Source organism: Physeter macrocephalus, chromosome 18 (genome assembly GCF_002837175.3).
Source record: "Physeter macrocephalus isolate SW-GA chromosome 18, ASM283717v5, whole genome shotgun sequence".
Lineage (NCBI taxonomy): Eukaryota > Metazoa > Chordata > Mammalia > Artiodactyla > Physeteridae > Physeter > Physeter macrocephalus.
In genome coordinates this window covers 64,753,265-64,773,342 of record NC_041231.1, presented here as the reverse complement: position 1 = coordinate 64,773,342, position 20,078 = coordinate 64,753,265, and the positions used below count along the sequence as shown (strand labels likewise).

The 20,078-nt window shown below is 41.1% G+C and overlaps 1 protein-coding gene across 5 annotated transcripts in view; it reads left to right on the top strand.

Moving 5' to 3' along the window:
* Nucleotides 1–4,271: 4,271 nt before the first annotated feature.
* The window catches only part of PRIM2 (DNA primase subunit 2), a 295,574-nt gene continuing 279,767 nt past the window's right edge, over nt 4,272–20,078 (top strand). For 4 of the 5 annotated variants that reach the window (XM_055079435.1, XM_024121882.2, XM_055079436.1 and 1 more), the window contains exons 1-5: nt 4,272–4,356; nt 5,082–5,243; nt 7,040–7,143; nt 9,956–10,035; nt 11,382–11,502. In XM_055079435.1, coding sequence (XP_054935410.1) covers nt 5,090–5,243; nt 7,040–7,143; nt 9,956–10,035; nt 11,382–11,502 — 459 coding nt within the window. In that variant the 5' untranslated portion in view covers nt 4,272–4,356; nt 5,082–5,089. Of the gene's footprint in view, nt 4,357–4,378; nt 4,459–5,081; nt 5,244–7,039; nt 7,144–9,955; nt 10,036–11,381; nt 11,503–20,078 lie in introns of those variants that run through there. The other variant, XM_024121883.3, reaches the window with a different exon arrangement.

Below are 20,078 nucleotides of genomic sequence, written 5' to 3'. Positions count from 1 at the left end.
GCATGGCAACTAAAATCTCAGCTGTAAGTGTGACATACGACAGGACAGAACTCCTGGAGATGGAGTCGTAAGGGTGAAAGCTCTGTGGGACAGCCTGTCAGCAGCTGGGTAATGCCCAGGGCAGGCAATGAATTGAGCAGTGATGATTCATGGAAATTCCATCAGACAAGGTACTCTGTGCTTTATTGCAGGCTAGACTAGGGAGCCAAGTCATTCTGGAAGGAATGTGTACAAAGTTTTCAGATGAGGACTTGAAGTTTTATAGGTTGGAATCCCATTTGATTCAAACCATCTGTTGAATATCCAGCTGAACACATCACTTTTTTCATACATCTCTCATATTTACATCATCTCAGATAATAAATTTTTGTTGAGGGCCCATGGAGGGTTATAAAGATGAATGACACAGACACCAGGGTTACAAAGATGAATGACACAGTAGTCCCTGTTTTGGGGATGGTTATGGTCTAGTGGAAGTAAAAGTTATATGTTTATATGTGTTTTCTTCTCCCTGATTGTGAGGTTGGGGTCTGTAATTTATATTCACCACAGTTGCCAGAGCTGAGCATTGGGTCAATCCATATGGTTGGTGAAATAAACACAGGAAGAGCTCACAGTGATTTACCAAGTATAGCTAACTGAAATGTATCATTATTGTGCATTATTGGTCCTGTGATACATAGATTCGTATTGCAATTGCCAAAAACACTGTCCACAGTGAGATAGTGACAAAAACCATGGCATGGGAAAACAATAAAGATGCTAAAACAGTTGGAACAGACACAGCCTATTTTGTACTCTGAAGTTTAAAGTGTCTTTAACACTGTGAAAAGGCAGCTCTTACGTGACATGTTTAGTAAGCTGTTGGTAAGGTGAAACGTGAGCATACGTTTCCAGCTCTCTCTGAAATGTCATAAAATGACATTAATTACCTCATCTTTTAATTTGGAAGATACTCTGGTAGGCACTTTAGGGATCACAAAGACAAAATAGGGGCCTGTCCCAAAAGAGCTGATTGCAATTGCAATCTGGTAGTGCTACACAGTCAGCCACACATGTGTTCACAAACCTTTTGAAATAGTGAACAAAGTTGGTGTGTAGATGCCTTTTTCCGAGGAGTGCATTCATTAAATCATTCAGCGGTTCCTGTTCCCCAAAGATGAAGACCTTCTATAGTAGAGGGGTAGAGCTGGAGAAGGAATTATACAACTCGGAAGTACTGGGCGTTTAAACCGTGCGGCATAAGCAAAGGCTCAGCAGGACAGAGGAAGGTAGTATTTGACAACTGAAGTGCTGAAGGACAGGGAGGATTCCAACAGGAGGGAAGGTTAGGGCTCTTGAAGCGGGGAGATCACCACAAAGAGACACGGGTAGGGAATGCAAGGCCTTCTTTGGGGAAGAGCTGGTAGTTCAGCTTATAAGCTGGGGGCAGCCATAGGCAAGAAAGTCATCGAATCCTGGGGCCATGCTGTGGGAAGCTTTCAAATGTTTCTTGAATTAAAATTAATATAGAACTTTATATAAAATTAAAATAGAACTTTAAAAATACCATCAAATGTTCCATTCCCAGTGTCTTAGTTCCCACTTATGTAAGCAATTTTCTGTTTGCAATAGACTAATTTTTTAAATTGTCCAAAGAAGTATTTAATATCATCTATTGTAGAAAAAGGGGCATTGACATTTAAGTTAAAAGAGGGCCAGTTTAAGACCAGGCCAAAGACAAAGCCAAGAAAAGTGAAATAAAAACAAGACTAGCACAGAGGGGAGGTCTTGCACATAAAATTCTGATTGCAACGGATAACACATGCCTGGATTGTAAGACGAGGATAGGAGTTGCAGAGGGCAGCCTATTGGTAGTAGTCAGAAATGCTGCAGAAAATTGTAATGCTATGTTCTTGCAAAATTGGGATCATCTGGCATATGTGGTTTTGCGTATTCTGCTCTGTTAACTTCATAGCATCCTGAACATTTTCCCAGGTCAATATTGTTCAAAAACATATATATTTAAAAACTCTGTGTAATGTCTCATGATATGAATATACCATCATTTATTTATTTTCCTGGGTTTTCATCCTTATAATGATGCAATGACGTTCCTTGGACACAAATTTTTGTGTCTATTTCTGGACAGATTCATGTAAGTGAAATACTTTGGTCACACTGTATGAATTCTTTTAGGGCTCATAATACATATAACTACAGTATACTACACAATTGTAGCACAGCAATCAGTTCCCATGTGAGCCCATCGTATTGTGCTTTGCCCGATATTGAATATTTTCATTGTAAAATCTTTGCCAGTTTTGTAGGGGAAATTTTCTTTGCTGCCAATGATAAACATTTTTTCACACTTTATCATTAGTTGTTTTGTCTATGAATTACCTATTGCTATTCTTTTTCCATTTGTATCTTATGATTTTTTTCCCAATTAATTTACATAAGTTCTTTACATCTTGATGGTATTAGCCTTTTTGATATTATTATTATTATTTTTTGCGGTACGCGGGCCTCTCACTGTTGTGGCCTCTCCCTTTGCGGAGCACGGGCTCCGGACGCGCAGGCTCAGCGGCCATGGCTCACGGGCCCAGCCGGTGGGATCTTCCCGGACCGGGGCACGAACCCGTGTCCCCTGCATCGGCAGTCAGACTCTCAACCACTGCGCCACCAGGGAAGCCCGATATTATTTTTATTTATTTATTTTTTAATTTTAATTTTTAAAATATTTATTTATTTATTTATTTGGCTGCATTTGGTCTTAGGTGCGGGAGGCGGGATCTTTCGTTGTGGTGTGCAGGCTCTTTGTTGCGGCGGGCGGGCTTCTCTCTAATTGTGATGCAGGCTCAATAGTTGCAGCGTGGGCTCTAGAGCCCACCCGGCTTAGTTACCCTGCGGCATGTGGGATCTTAGTTCCCCCACCGGGGATCGAACCTACATCCCCTGCATTAGAAGGCTCATTCTTAACCACGAGACCACCAGGGAAGTCCCTGATGTTATTTTTATAGTGAACTTTTCCCTTATTGTTATGACTGCAAAAATTTTTGTGATTTTTTTTTTATATGCACAATTTTATATTTGTATAGTCAAGTCTTTAGGTATTTTTCTTTGTAAGTTGTTATATTTAAATTCCTTCCCTATCCAGAGATCAGCTAAACATTCATATAAATGTTCTTATGGTCTGTGCTCCAGGTTTCTTCACGCAGTTCTTATGCTTCAGGTGTCTTTTTCAGGCCAGGGGATGTTAGTTATGTGTTGAATAAGGAATTAAGGGGAGGCGCTGATAAATTAGTGGAATTGGTACAGTGTGGTGGTTAGCACTGTGGTGCTTGGTATGTCTCCCAGACTTTGAACGTGGCTCTGCCATTTACTATGCGATCTTTGAAGTCACTTAACTTGTCTGTTGCACGGCTTCCTTATCTGTAAAGCGGGTTAATAATAGAACCTACCTTAAATGGTTATGGAAATAAAATGAACTTATGTGTAAGTCACTTAGAACACGTCCTGGTACAAGGTCAGTGCCAGCCACAGTTTGGTCCTTGCTGGGTAAGTGCTCTGAAGATTTACGTTATTTCAGTGCAGTTTGCATCTCTAAAACCTTGAGCATTTCAGAGGGCTCTTCACCTCCCATCTTTACTAGAGCCTCCCGCGGCCCCTTTTGTAAGCGAGACACGCCTCCTGGAGGCCAAAGGCGAAGTTTATTTACAGCTCTGAAAACCTTGCGGCCCGCAGTCGGAAGCCGGTGTGGCACCGGGTCCGCAGCCCTAGGGCACCTTCTCCCCAGCGCTCTGTACGTGCTCGCCGCTATGCCCCTCTGGGCCTGCTCTACTATAGACGCCGAGCGATTTCTGGGTGCACGTGTGCATGATGCATGTGTTCTAGTTCACTGCAGATCTTCTGTGGGCGCCCTGCACCAGGTGTGTGTAGGGGGTGCACTGGACGTAAATCTTTCCCCAGGGGAGGGCCTGCAGTCTAGGAGAAAACACGACTAGGCATTGTATGTAGATGGCCTAGGCATTGTACTAGGCATCTGTAAGACGCGGGCCGTGCAGCCCTGAAGGCCGGGGCCCTCAGAGATTACCCAGAGTCCCTAGCGGGGAGCCAGTGCCGGGCCCGCTCTCTGCCCACCGCCCCAGACAGCGCGGCTCTATGCACAGGAACTGCAGCTTACAAAGTGGACACAAATCCCGCGGTCCCCAGAACGCCCCACTGAGCAAGCGCGGCGCCGCGCAGGTGGGCGGGACCTCTGGGGCGGGTTTGGTGGTCCAGCCACTTCCGCTTCCTGTCCTGTGTGAACTCTCCCGCCACCCGGGGAAAGCGCTTGCCGGCGATTGTGTATTTTCACGTCTGGTGTGGCTGGAGGTAGGAGAAGTCCCCGCTGGTTTGGGACGGACAGTAATCCTGGTGTTGAGGCTTGCGAGTCCAGAGAAGGAGGAGAGCGCTTTGGGGCTACGGGCGCAGAGGGTGGGTATCAAGTATTGGTGGCTTGTCCGGGCAGAGCCGCCGGTGCCGGGGCTGATAGACCGCCCTGCGTGGGGGTCGGGGAGGGGGGGAGCGGGGTGTCACTAGGCACCTGTGGACGCTCCTGAGAGGAGCTCCGACAGACGGGACCTGAAAGACAGTTGTCTGTTTCCCGGGGATGTAAGGGAGGAAGCGAGTAACTGGACCCTGCCCATGGAGTGTCTCATCTAGCCGGAATCTCCCGCGCTCTCCTCCGAATTCAGGATTGCTGCTCGTCTGAAATCTTATCTTGACTCTTGGGGCGGCAGAGACCTAAGCGCGGAGGCACACAGACCTCTAGTGAGCAGGCAGCATCACCTGCCTTTGATGTTGCAGGAGGCTAGGACCACTGCCTGCGTCTCCTCCAGCGCACACCTCTCCCCACCCCCTTTGCACAATTGTTACAGGTGTATTGTCGAAAGTCTGGAAGATACACAGAAGACGTCACTCAGGGCCACTACTGTTAACACTTCGTGCGTGCTCTCCAACCTCAATTTTTTTTCCCTTTACATGTGGAGTTATTTTTTTTTGCATTTTTTAAACTCCATTTTCCATCATTTCAACCATTTTATATGCTTCCTTCCAAGGTAACAGGATGCAGTTTCTTGGAGGAAATCGGAGGAAACTGAGGTTGGCAGATGACCAGAGGAATGCTTGCTACCCACATAGCCTTCAGTTTTACTTGCAGCCGCCTTCTGGAAACATATCTTTGATAGAATTTGAAAACTTGGCTATCGATAGAGTTAAATGTGAGTGATTTGAATTAGAATTTATATATTCTTGAGAACCTCACTTATACTTTGTGGTAATGAATTAGAGTAATTTATTTCCTTCATTCAACAAATATTTACTGAGGGTTTTCTGTTGAGATTTTGCTATTCATTCATTTATTCCTTGTACAGTGCCTGTGTATTGAGTGCCACTTTATTCTAGGTGGTAGGGATTTAGAGCTGAATAATGTAATTCTCATTTTCGTTGAAGCTGTATTCTTGTACATGGAGACAGATGTCCAAAATAATAATTGTAGTTCAGTATTTTAAGTGCTCTAGTAGAGGTTACTAATAGGGCTACTGAAACATAGAGATGGGAGTGATTGTCCTAGTCTGATTAAGTAAAACTTCTTAAGAGAAGTTGAAATGTGATCTGGATCTTGAAGGATGAGTAGCAATTTCTCAACAGAGAAGAAGTGAAGGGTTTTTGCAAGCTGGGAGAATGGCCTGTATAAAGGCTTGGAGGCATGAGAGAGAGTGTCATATTGGAGGGAACAGTGACAAGTTCAGGGTAGGTGGAGAAGTATGGGTAAGCAAGGGCATTCTGTGCCAAGCTAATGGTGTAATATTGGGGTGTAAGAAGGATGTAGCAGTTTTACCGGGGACCGACTTCTGTATGTTGGTGGAAGAAAGAAATAAGTTAGGTGTAAACTGAAACAAATAACAGCACTATCTGTAGAGTTTATGTTCCACGATATCCTGGTGGGAAGATCAGAAGTAGAGGTGAGATACTGTTAATCATTCTTAGAGGTGCAGGGTGAGAACTGCTAATACACAGTATCTGTATTACCTTTTTGTTGAATGAAGGTGAAGGCAAGGGAGAACGGGTTCTAGGAAGCTTAGCAGTGTCATATGCCTCATTGAGATTAAGGTGATGATTGAAAAGCATCCCTTGGGTTTGGCACTTAGGAGGTGAGATGGTAAGGCAGTGAGAGGAAGAGAGAGATTGAAGGGATACTAGGAGGTGTAATTGACAGGGTTTGGTGACTCTTAGGTATGAGGAGTGGTGGAACAGGTGGGGGTGGCTGAAGTTCCAGTGTGGATGATCTGGTGGATAGAAATTCTGTGGATGGAGGTGGGGTGGCAGGAAGAGGAGTGGGATTGAGGGGCAGAGAATGAGTTTGGTTTGGGACACCATAATACGGAGGTACCTGGGGGACATGGGTTTATGTTCAGGATTCATTTTAGAAGTTTTTCGTTCTTGAATTAAAAAATATCTCTTTTCATACCGATGGCAGAAGAATTCATCTGAGGAAGGGTTGACAGAGGCTTCAGGAACCTTTGGACAGTGTGTAGCATCTAGTCACGGTGGCTTGTTTGCTTCTTCACTGCTGTGTCTTCTCCTCTGTTTCATCAGGAAGGGAAGGGCTGTCTTCTGATGAGTCTGTGCTGAGTCAGTGAAGCAGTCTGCCTCACAGATGGCTCCACACGAGGGCTGCACATGCAGACACACTTCTGCATCCCTCAGGAGTGGTGCTCAGTCCATCAGTGATCTCCCCCCATCCCTCTCTCCCTTCTGGTTGAGAATCCCTGGTGTGAGATTATGCTGTGGGTTGTGGGTATTTTCTGCACATGGTGGAGATTATCCTCTGATAAACATATATAACTTATATAATGTACTTGCAGAAAATAAAGCTTAAATATTGTCATCTTTTGTAAACAAGTAATTATGGAATTGGTAGCCATAGATTTTATTTGTCTTGGATTTAGTTTTTTAAAATTATCTTGCATTTATATGTTTTATTCATTTCTTCTGTTTTTAAAATGTTTTCTAGTGCTCAAAGCAGTCGAGAATCTTGGCGTGAGCTACGTGAAAGGAAGTGAGCAGTACCAGAGTAAGCTAGAGGCCGAGCTTCGGAAGCTTAAGTTTTCCTACAGAGTAAGTAAAAGAGGGAAAAAGATGTTTTTTTGGTTTGTGTGTATTCATGTACTGGGTATCAGTTGTGGGAAAGGTCTTGTATTAGGCATAGGGCTTAAAAAAGACTCTTCTGAAGGAACCTACCGTCCACTATGGGTGATTGACGTGCAGTCAGACTACAGTGCCACAGGGTTTCTTGATCTCGGGACTGTGGACATTTGGGGTCTGATGATTCCTTGGTACATTTAGGGGGCTCGCTGGCATCTCTGGCTTCTACCCAGTCCATGTCTCCAGACATTGCCAGATGTGCTTTGTGCATTACAGGATGACGAACTCCAAGAGCACAGAGAATTAGCTCAGGTTGGGGAGGTTTGGGAGGGCTTCCCACACGAGGTGGTGCTGGAACCAAATCTTGATGGATGTGATACAGTTTTTATTTTGGGAAGATGACTGCCGACAGCAGATGGACAGGGTCATCTTTGGTGGGGAAAACTAGTTAGGAACTTGGAGATGACGAGAGTGAATTGAATGGAGGGAAGAGGACTGATTGGAGAAATAGTGAGAGAGTAGAATCGGAAGATCTTAGTGACTGCAGAGAGAAGGGAGAGAAGAGTTCTGAATGACACCCGGGTTTCTGGTGAGACAGCTGGCTGGATGGTGATGATATACAGGAGGGGAGGCAAGTCTTTTTAGAGGGAAGATGCTGAGTTTAGTTCTCGACATGACTTTGAGGTGCTTGTGGAGCTGTCTGAGGCCAGCAGCGTGTACACACGGATCTGGACTTGGGGACCTCTGGGGTGGGGGTGCACATTCAGGAGGAAGGTTGGCATCATCAGGAGTAGGTGAGGCAGCCAGGGAAACATTTGAGTGAGAAGAGAAGGGGATGGAGGCCAGGATGTAAGGAATACAACATTCAGGTGGAGTGGAATGGGGGGAGTCTGGGAGGGCAGTTGAGGAGGAGCTGCCTTGGGGTGGAGATCAGCCACCCTGGCAGCCAGGGAAGCTGGGGTCTCGGTAGTGATGATCATGGTACTCAGGTAATGATACAACAGAACACATTCATATTGTTTTTTTTTTTTTTTTTTTTTTTTTTGTGGTATGCGGGCCTCCTTCTGTTGTGGCCTCTCCCGTTGCGGAGCACAGGCTCCGGACGCGCAGGCTCAGCGGCCATGGCTCACGGGCCCAGCCACTCCGCGGCATGTGGGATCCTCCCAGACCGGGGCGCGAACCCGATTCCCCTGCATCGGCAGGCGGACGCGCAACCACTGCGCCACCAGGGAAGCCCCCATATTGTTCTTAACCGTGTCCCAGAGTCTGTTCTAGGTGCATCACATATATTAACTCATGTAATCCAGACAGCAGTCTTAGGAGGGTGGGTTCTGTCATCATCCCTCTTTATAGACAAGGAAACTGAAATTGATAGGCTAGTAACTTGCCCAAGCTCATAAGATGGAAAACAGTGCAGCCAAGATCTGAATCTAGACCTCTTGTCTTCATGGTGGAACAGTTTCAGACACTTAGAACCAATAAGATGAGTTGTATAGAATCATTGGATTTATCAATGGGGTAGAACCTTGTAGGTAGAGGCAGAAGCTGGAACAGTGGTGGTGTTTGGAGGAGAGAGGTGAGGTTGATATGGAATACATCCTCTTCTAACGTGTACCTGAAAAGACAGGGGGGAAGTAGGTCTGAGTGTAGAAAAAATTGAGGGAAAAAGAGAAGATACACACACAACAGCGGTTACTTGAACACATTTATAAGCTGAGCAGAAAGATCTAGAAGAGAAAGAAGAGGAGGGAGCTTGAAGATACTTTGAGAGAGCATTTGATAAGTCAGGGTCCTTAGGAGACAAGAGCAGATGGGCCATGGGGTTTCAGTGTAGGGATTAGCTTTATGTAGGAGGAAGGAGAGAGATTTGTCCACAGAGAGGGAAGGGAAGGCAGTACAGCATGTGGTGGCAGGAGCTTGGGGCTGAAGGAGTCGGCCTGGGGGCCTTTATCTTCTGTAAAGTAAGTGAGGTCATGTGATGAGAGAGAAGAAAGTGGTGTGGCGGGGAGCAACTGGCCACCTAGTGAAGATGGAAACGGCTTTCTTAAGACGTGAGGAAAGAGATGGTTACAGACCAGATCCCAGCTCTGCTGCTTACAAGCTTTGTGACCTGGACAAAATTATATAACTTCTTTCTGCCTCAGTTTCCTCATCTTTAAAATAGGGATATAGTGATGCCCACCTCATAGGGGTTTTCAAAGGATTATATGGGCTAATGGATTAAAAATGCGTATAACAGTGCCTGGTACCTTGGAAATGCTCAGGATGTGTTTGCTCTGACTGTGCTGAACTTGAATAAAGATGCCTTGGTGTTGGTAAAGGTCCAGTCGAGGTTAGAGGCTGTGAATTTTTAATGTTCCAAATTCCTATAGTTGTATATATCTTTCCCAGAGGTTCTCAGCATTTTGGGAACAGGACTGCAGAGTGTATCTTTGGATTTATTTAGAATCTAGGTTTTGCCAAATGGTTGAAGTGAAAGCAGTTGAGGGTTGATGTGAGAAGTAGAAGAGGTGAGTATCTGGGTGTAGGCTGGATGAGAAGGAAAGTTAAGAAGAGGAAGAAAATAGCGGGGTCCAAACCCAGGAAGTATTGTTGTTCAGTTCTGTTTCATCTGATTGCTAACCTAATGGTTAGGACCTAAAATGGTACTCACCCTGGGGAGCATATTATGAAATCTGTGTTATTGAAACTCGTGCTTTACCACTGGCTTATGCTGACTCAGTATTTCTTTACACCTTTTACTGTTCCAATGCATTTATTTTCTTCATGTGCCATTGTTCTTAAGGAAAACTTGGAAGATGAATATGAACCACGAAGAAGAGATCACATTTCTCACTTTATTTTACGCCTTGCTTACTGCCAGTCGTGAGTATACCTTTGTCCTTCATGGTCAAGTCTGACATCTTGGGTTGTAAACTGGTCCAGGAGGACTGACAGGTATTGTACTGATCGTAGGAAATCCCAGAATAACGTCAGAAACTAGTGGCTTATGGGCGGAACACTGTTGCAGAGAATTGTTTGAAACAAGTTGTTTACTAAAGAATAAAAATAATTTTTTTTTTTTTTTTTTGCAGATTTTGCCTGTTAAAACACTTTTTACTTTATGGGAGACACTCTTCATTTAGGTTTTAAAATTAGAGGGGATTTCATTAGGAAGGACTTTTGATATTTTTTTTTCCCCAGAAAAAAAGTGGTAGTATTTATAAGAAATAATGAATCAAACACATACTTGAATCTGCACAGGTTTTTAGATGTTGACATGTATGGGCTGGTGCACATTAGATTAAGATCTTTTCTTTGGTAGTTGGTTTCTTATAAGTCAATAGCGCCACCCAGAGGGAGAAGGAGTTAGTTGCTTGTTTTTTTAACTTTTTTTTTCCTGTGTTAATTTTGGCTAAATTACATACTTATTATGTTTCTTTTCTGTTTCTTTTTGGTAATAGGCTTATCAAATGGGAATCTTGAATTGGTGACTATCCCAAGATAATAACTGAGAAATTATTCACCAGCTTTAGTCCCAGAGTTTTTCTTTTGTAAGAAAGCACATGCAGTTTATGCAATTTATGCAGTAAATGAATTGCTGACAATGTGAAAGTCATTTGGGGAAAGAAAATTAAATCATATTTTACATGAAGTAGCATAATTATTTTACAACAACAGTAATGCCCATCTGTCTTATAAATTAATGTATGTTGACTTAAAAAATTGAGATATCCTAGTGCATATGAAATTTTGTGAAATTATAAACTATAAAGCTGTAAGCAAAATTTACTTTGCATAGTTTATCTGATCATAATCCATTCAGAGATAAAGTTACCTTTAAAAACTTTTGATGTTTATTTGGCATTGACCAAAGGGATACCCCATTTTCTGATGTAAATGACTATTTTTCAGTTACATTAAAAGAAGTGCACTGTTTTATGTTATTTGATAATAATGCAGCTAGGCTCGAAGTATTCTGTATTTAATTCTTTTAATTTTATGTTCATAACACCTTTCTCCCCCATATTTTACTCATCCCAGGGTGACTGTGGCATGTGATATGCATTCACACTCTTATCATAATAGAGGACTTCATGCTTTTAACTTCAGTCTTTTGGCATCTTGCTCATGTTTGAATACTGTTTCATAGAAATTTCTTGGATTTAATCAGTGGACTTTTAAAATAGTCAGTGGACTTTTCACTTATAATTTTCTTGTCTCCATTTTAGTGAAGAGCTTAGGCGCTGGTTCATTCAACAAGAAATGGATCTCCTTCGGTTTCGATTCAGTATTTTACCCAAGGACAAAATTCAGAGTTTCTTAAAGGATAGCCATTTGCAGTTTGAGGCTGTAAGTATATTTTTAAAGTCATTCCCGATTGTTATCACCGTTCATCCCTCCCTTAAGTGTTGGTGTTAATGTGTGGGGTTTGTTCTCTTTACATTTTCTTCCTAAGTACCCACCTGAAACAATAACTATTGGCTTTGCACAACAATGAACCTCTCCCTTCCATAACTAGAAGAAAAGAGGCTCCTTAGTACCAGAGCTGCACATTTATTCAGTTGCTGTATTAAATATGTGGTTTATGAAAGCACAAAAAGGTTTAATTTATAAAAGCTTATCTTTAACCAGAATCTTCCAGGCCAAAAATTTAAAGCTAATAATGTTCTAAAGAAAACAGAGAAGTGGTAGTAGTTATTTCCAACAATGAGGTTTGGGGGATAATACTTTATTTTAGAAGTCAGTTGTCAGTAAAATGTCTGAATAGTTTTAAGGTATAATTTTGTAGACAAATATGAATGCGTTACATGTAGTAATTAAACAAAATAGAAGAAATGTTGGGCGCATATTTAGCAGGGATAATTATTGTGGGTGGAAATAGAACTTATGTCTTTTAGGTGAGTGTGGTGCAGTGAGGAGGGAGAAAAATTCTGTTTGGAAAACTTAGAGCAGTCAGATGGCGGTAGGATGGTTTGGGACTCTATTTGGGTGTTAGAATGGGTGGCTTGAGGCCAAATAAAGTAAAAAAAGTAGAAGTTGGAGTAGGTGAAGGACATTGTCCTGCTGAGAAGTGGATGTGCCCACTGCAGCAAGAACCAGGGTGGGTTATTTCGTTGGGGGAAGGAGATTGTGTGAAGGGAAGTAAATAAACCTTTGGTGGACATTTAGTGTCTGTCATATGCCAGCAAGGCACTTTCCACAGTTTGTATCATGTCTCTGAACCCTGTGAGGTTTCTGAGTAACATCTACCTGGGCAGAGAAAAGTGTTCGTCCCGGAGCCATCTCACCCAAACCTCCTGCGTTTTCCACTTTGCTTAGAGTGCTGATCCTTAGTGAAGTCCGTTATTGCTAATATCAGTTACGGTCCATTTGTCCTCTCATATTAAAAATAATTAATTTTTTTTCGCTGTTGTTGAAATTATGGTTTTATTAGGTCGAGAAAAAGTGTTTGTGAGAAGATTTATTCTTTAGATTGTCTCAATAGATCAGGTAAATTTTTTAAAGTGAAAACCATAATGTTTCTTTTTTAAAAAACTTTTTTATTGAAGTATAACATATACAGAAAAGTGCACAAATCTTAACTGTCCAGCTCTGTGAAGTATCACAAAGGTTAAGAAAGAGAGCATTGCTGTCACCCTGTGCTGCCTTGTGCCTCCTCCCATTTACTAACCCTGTCTCCCTCCTGATAACCACTATCCTGACTTTTAATATCATAAGTAATTCTGCCTGTCTTTGAACTTTACGTAAATAGTAATACATGGTATTTTTTTTCCCCAGCTTTATTGAGATATAATGGACATACTAATGTTGTGTCACTTTAAGGTGCACAGTGTGATGATACACGTATATGTTGTGAAATGTTTACCACAATAAGGTTAGTTAACACATCCTTCACCTCACGTCATTACCATTTTCTTGTTGTGGTGAGAACCTTTAGAATCAACTCTCATAGCAGCTGTACGTGAGATCCCTAGAGCTTATTCCTCTTATAACTGGACATTTGTGCCCTGTGACCAGCATCTCCTTGCCTGCTCTGCCGCCCAGCCCCTGGCAACCACTGTTGTACTCTCTGAGTTGGACTTTTTTAGATTCCACATATAAGTGAGATCACAAGTATAATTTTTTATAATCGCCTTATTGAGATATAATTTATATACCTTGACCTTCATTCTTTTAAAACGTACAATTTGTTGGTTTTTAGTATAGTCATAGAGTTGTGCAACCATCACCATCTAATTTTAGAACATTTTTTTTTTTTTTTTTTGTGGTATGCGGGCCTCCCTCTGCTGTGGCCTCTCCCGTTGCGGAGCACAGGCTCCGGACGCGCAGGCCCAACGGCCATGGCTTACGGGCCCAGCCGCTCCGCGGCACGTGGGATCCTCCCAGACCGGGGCGCGAACCCGGTTCCCCTGCATCGGCAGGCGGACGCGCAACCACTGCGCCACCAGGGAAGTCCCCTAATTTTAGAACATTTTTGTTACCCTAAAAAAGAAACCTGTGCCCAGTAGTCGTCCCTCTCGATTTCTCACTCTGTCATCCCTTGGCAACAGCTAATCTGCTTTCTGCCTGTGTGAATTTGCCTATTCTGGACATTTCATATAAGTGGACATTTCATATAACTTGCGATCTTTTGTTACTTGCTTCTTTCACTTAGCATAATATTTTCAAGCTTCATCTATGTTGTATATGTAGCATGTATCAGTACTGCATTTTATATTCATTTCTCTTCAATAGTTGATGGACATTGGGTTATTTCTACATTTTAGCTATTAATAATGCTGCAGTGAATATTTGCATACACATTTTTGTGTGGATATCTTTTTATTTGTTTCAGATATATATAATACCTGGGAGTGGGATTGCTAGGTTATAGGGTAATTCTGTATTTAAACTTTCGAGGAACTGCCAAACTGTTTTCTAGAGTGCCTGCACCATTGTACATCTCACTAGTGTGTGAGGGTTCTAGTTGCTTCACATTCTCCAGCAATTGTCGCTGTCTTTTTTTTTTTTGAATATAGTCATCCTGGTGGGTGTGAAATGATACTTCATTGTGGTTTTGATTTTTACTTCCCTAGTGACTGATGATGTTGAACATCTTTTCATGTGCTATTTGATTATTTGTATATTTTCTTTGGAGAAATATCTGTTCATATCCTTTGTCTATTTTGTATCTGAGTTATCTTTTTATTGTTGAGTGTTACATATTCTTTCCATATTCTGGATACAAGTCCACTATAAGATATGTGATTTACAGATATTTTTTCTCCCATTCTGAGGATTGTCATTTCATTTTATTGGTAAGATCATTGTTTAAAAAACATTTTATTTATTTATTTAATTATATTTTTGGCTGTGTTGGGTCTTTGCTGCTGCGCACAGGCTCTTTCTAGTTGCGGCGAGTGGGGACTATTCTTTGTTGCAGTGCGCAGGCTTCTCATTGTGGAGCTCGGGCTCTAGGCATGAGGGCTTCAGTAGTTGTGGCATTCAGGCTTCAGTATCTGTGGCTCTCAGGCTCTAGAGTGCAGGTTCAATAGTTGTGGCTCATGGCTTAGTTGCCCTGTGGCATGTGGGATCTTCCTGGACCAGGACTCTAACCCGTGTCCCCTGCATTGGCAGGTGGATTCTTAACCACTGTGCCACCAGGGAAGTTCCTGTTTTTATCTTTTGTTACTTGTGTTTTTATTGTCGGATCTAAAAAGGATTTGCCTAATGGAAGGTCGTGAAGATTTACTCCTATGGTTTTTCTCTAAGAGTTTGATAGTTTTGGTGCTTACATTTAGGTCTGTTTAGGTCTATTTACATTTTGAGTTAATTTCTGTGTATGGTGTGAAGTAGGGGCCCAACTTCATTCTTTTGCATGTGGATATCGAGTAGTCCCAGCATCATTTGTTGAAATGGCTATTCTTTTCTCTTTGAATTGTTTTTTCACTCTTGTCAAAGGTCATTTGACCATAAATGGACTCAATTTTGTTAGTTAGAGCTGTGTGTCTCTCCTATGTCGGTACTGTGTGCTCTTGAATATTGATTCTTGTAGTTTTGTAATACGATTTGAAATTGAGAAGTGTGAATCTTCTCACTTTGTTCTTCTTTTTCAAGATTATTTTGGCTCTTCTGGGTTCCTTGCATTTTATGAGTTTTAGGATCAACTTGTCAATTTCTTCCAATAAACCAGCTGAGGTTCAGGTTTAGGATTATGAAGACTATGTGGATCAATTTGGGGAGTATTGCTATCTTAATATTAAGTCTTCTGATCCATGAACGTGGAAATTTTTTCTGTTTCTTCAGATCTTTAACTTTTTTCAACAAAACGGTGTACTTTTGTTAAATTTATACCTAAGTATTTTATTCTTTAATGTCATTGTAAGTGGAGTTGTTTTCTTTATTTCATTTTTGAAATGTTCATTGCTAGTGTATAGAAATCCAATTGATTTTTGTATATATCTGGTATCCTGCACCCTTACAAAATCATTTATTCTAATAGTTTTTAGTGGATTCCTTAGGAGATTATGTCTCTTATAAAGAAATAATCCTTACTTTTCAATCTGGAGGCTTTTTATTTATTTTTGCCTATTTTCCCAGGCTAGGATCTCCAGTACAGTGTTGAATAGAAGTGGCAATAGTGGACATGCTTGTCTTGTTCCTGATTTTAGGGGGAAAGCATTCAGTCTTTTACCGAGACATATGATGTTAGCTGTGGGGTTTTTGTAGATGCCCTTTACCAGATTGAGGAAATCTCTTTCTAATTTTAGTTGAGCATTTTCATCATGAAGGGGTGTTGGATTTTGTGCCTTTTCTGCACCTTTTGAAAAGATCATAGGGCTTTATCCTTTATTTTATTAATATGGTGTGTTACATTAATTGAGTTTTGGATGTTGGGATATTCCTGGGATAAATCCCCCTTGGCTGTATTGTATGATCCTTTTAATATGTTGCTGCATTTGATTTGCTAGTCTTTTGTGGCGGAATGTGTTTATTGGTAAGGGATATTAGTCTGTAGTTTTCCTATGATGTCTTTGTCTGGTTTTGGTATCAGGGTAACGGGTCTCATATAGTGAATTGAAAAGTGTCTCTGACTCTTCTATTTTTGGGAAGAAGTTGTGAAAGATTGGTGTTAATTTTTTAAAAACATTTGCTAGAATTTACCAGTGATCTGTCTAGGTATAGGCTTCTCTTTGTGGGGTGTTTTAAAATTGCTGATTCATTCTCTACTTGTTGTAGAGCTATTCAAATTTTCTAGTTCTTTAGACAGTTGTGGTAATTCCTGTTTTCTAGAAATTTGTCCATTTTATCTGTTATCTAATTGATGCATACAGTTGTTCATAGTGTTCCCTTATAATCCTTTTCATTTCTAAAGATTGGTTATAATATCCTCTCTTTCATTCTTGATTTTACCCATTTAAATATATATTTTTTTGATCGTTTAAGTACACATTTGTCAATTTTGTTGATTTTTTCAAATAACTTTTGGTTTTGTCTTTTTCTCTATTTTTCTATTCCTTATTTCTTTAATTACTCTTTATTACTATCAATTAACAATTTTTATTATTTCCTTCCTTCTGCTTGCTTAGGGTTTAGTTTGCTCTTCCCATCTAGTTTCTTAAGGTGGAAGTTTAAGTTACTGATTCAAGGTGTTTGTCTTTTTTTTCTTTTTAATTGTAATATAGTTTACGTACAATATTAGGTTAGTTTCAGGAGTCCTACATAATGATTTGGCGTTTGCATATATTATGAAATGATCACCACAATGTCTAGTAACCATCTGTGCCCATAGAAAGTTACTACAACATTATTGACTATATTCCTTAATCACATCCCCGTGAGTTATTTGTTATCTCTTAATCCCCTTTACCTGTTTCACTCACCTCCTGCCCCCTACCTTTTGGCAAACAGGTGTTTGTTCTCTGTATCTATGAGTCTGTTTTCATTTTATTTTCTTTGTTAGTTTTGTTTATTTATTTATTTATTTTTAAAATTTTTTTATTTTTTTGTGGTATGTGGGCCTCCCTCTGCTGTGGCCTCTCCCGTTGCGGAGCACAGGCTCCGGACGCGCAGGCCCAGCGGCCATGGCTCACGGGCCCAGCCGCTCCGCGGCATGTGGGACCTCCCAGACCGGGGCGCGAACCCGGTTCCCCTGCATCGTCAGGCGGACGCGCAACCACTGCGCCACCAGGGAAGCCCAAGTTTTGTTTTTTTTAGATTGCACATGTAAATAAGATCACACCATATTTGTTTTTCTCTGTTTGACTTATTTCATTTAGCATAATACCCTCTAGATCCATCTGTGTTGTCGCAAATGGCAGTGGCTGAGTAATATTCCATTGTGTATATATATACATACACACCGTATCTTATTTATTCATTCCTCTCTCAGTGGATACTTAGGTTGCTTCCATATCTAGATTAAGGTAAATAATGCTGCAATAAACATTGGAATGCATGTATCTTTTCAAACGAGTGTTTTTGCTTTCTTCAGGTGACTACCCAGAAGTTAAATTGCTGGATGATGGAAGTTCTATTTTTAATTTATTGAGGAATCTCCATACTGTTTTCCATAGTGGCTGCACCAACTTATAATCCCATCAAGAGTGCACAAGGACTCCCTTTTCTGCACATCCTCACCAACACTTGTTATTTGTCTTTTTAATGGTAGCCATTTTGACAAGTACGAGGTGATATCTCCTTGTGGGTTTTTTTTTTTTTTTTTTTGGCGTTACGCGGGCCTCTCACTGTTGTGGCCTCTCCTGTTGCGGAGCACAGGTTCCGGACGTGCAGGCTCAGCGGCCGTGGCTCACGGGCCCAGCCGCTCCGCAGCATGTGGGATCTTCCCGGACCGGGGCACGAACCCATGTTCTCTGCATCAGCATGCGGACTCTCAACCACTGCGCCACCAGGGAAGCCCTCTCCTTGTGGTTTTGATATACATTTCCCTGATGAGTAGTGATGTTGAGCATCTTTTCATGTGCCTGTTGGCCATCCGTATGTCTTCTTTGGAAGCATGTCTATTCAGCTTGTCTTTTCATTTTTTAATCTGGTTGTTTGTTTGTTTTTGTGATGTTGAATTGTGTGAATTCTCTGTATATTTTGGATATTAACCTTTATCAGCTATATTGTTAAAATATCTTCTCCCATTCAGTAAGTTACCTTTTTGTTTTCTTGGTAGTTTCCTTTGTTGTGCAAAAGCTTTTAAGTTTGATGTCACATTTGTTTATTTTTCCTTTTGTTTCCCTTGCTTGAGGAGACATATTCTAAAAAATACTGCTAAGACCAATGTCAAAGAATGTACTGCCTATGTTTTCTTCCTGGAGTTTTATGGTTTCAGGTCTTACATTTAAGTCTTACTCCATTTTGAGTTTATTTTTGTGCATGGTGTGAGGAAGTAGTCCAGTTTGATTCTTTTGCATGTAGCTGTCCAGTTTTCTCAACACCACTTTTTGAAGAGGCTATCTTTTCCGCATTGTATATTCTTGAAACCTTTGTTTTAGATTAAATGACCACATAAGTGTGGGTTTATTTCTGGATGCTCTATTCTGTCCCATTGATCTATGTATCTGCTTTTGTGCCAGTACCCTACTGTTTTGATTACCGTAGCTTTGTAATATAGCTTGAAATCAGGGAGCACGATTCCTCCAGTTTTGTTTTACTTTTTTAAGATTGCTTTGGCTATTTGGGATCTTTTGTGTTTCCATACAAACTTTAGAATTATTTGTTGTAGTGCTGTGAAAAATGCCATTGGTATTTTGATAGAGATTGCTTTGACTCTGTAAATTGACTTAGGTAGTATGGTCATTTTAACAATATTAATTCTTCCAGTCCATCAGCATTCTTTATTATTCCATTTGTTTGTGTCATCTTTAGTTTCTTTCATCAGTGTCTTATAGTTTTCTGAGTACAGGTCTTTTACCTTCTTGGTTAGATTTACTCTCTTAGGTATTTTATTCTTATGGATGCAGTTGTAAGTGAGATTGTTTTCTTAATCTCTCTTTCTGATAGTTCATTGTTAGTGTATAGAAATGCAATAGATTTCTGTATATTAATCTTGTATTCCACAACTTTACTGGGTTCATTTATTAGTTCTAACAGTTTTTCAGTGGCATCTTTAGGATTTTCTGTATATGTATCATGTCATCTGTCAACAATGACGTTTTACTTCTTGCTTTACAATTTGAATTCCTTTTATTTCTTTTTTTGTCTGATTGCTGTGGCTAGGACTTCCAATACTATGTACAATGAAAGTGGCGAGAGTGGACGCACTTGTCTTGTTCCTGATCTTAAAGGAAATGCTTTCAGCTTTTCACTGTTGAGTATGATGTTGGCTATAGGTTTGTCATGTCGGGCCTTTATTATGTTGAGGTATATTCCTTCTATACCCTCTTTGTTGAGCATTTTTATCATAAATCGTTGTTGAATTTTGTCAAAAGCTTTTTCAGCATCTACTGAGATGATCATATGATTTTTATTCTTTGTTAGTTGCACATCACATTAATTGATTTGCAGATACTGAAGCATCCTTGCATGTCTGGGGTAAATCCCATTTGATCATAGTGTATGCTCCTTTTACTGTATCGTTGAATTTGTTTTGCTAATTTTTTTTTGTGTGTGTGGTACGCGGGCCTCTCACTGTTGTGGCCTCTCCCGTTGCGGAGCATAGGCTCCAGATGTGCAGCCTCAGCGGCCATGGCTTATGGGCCCAGCCGCTCCGCGACATGTGGGATCCTCCTGGACCAGGGCATGAACCCACGTCCCCTGCATCGTCAGGTGGACTCTCAACCACCGCGCCACCAGGGAAGCCCATGTTTTGCTAATATTTTGTTGAGGATATTTGTATCTGTGTTCATCACTGATTTTTTTTTTTTTTTTTTTTTTTTTGCGGTACGTGGGCCTCTCACTGTTGTGGCCTCTCCCGTTGCGGAGCACAGGCTCTGGAC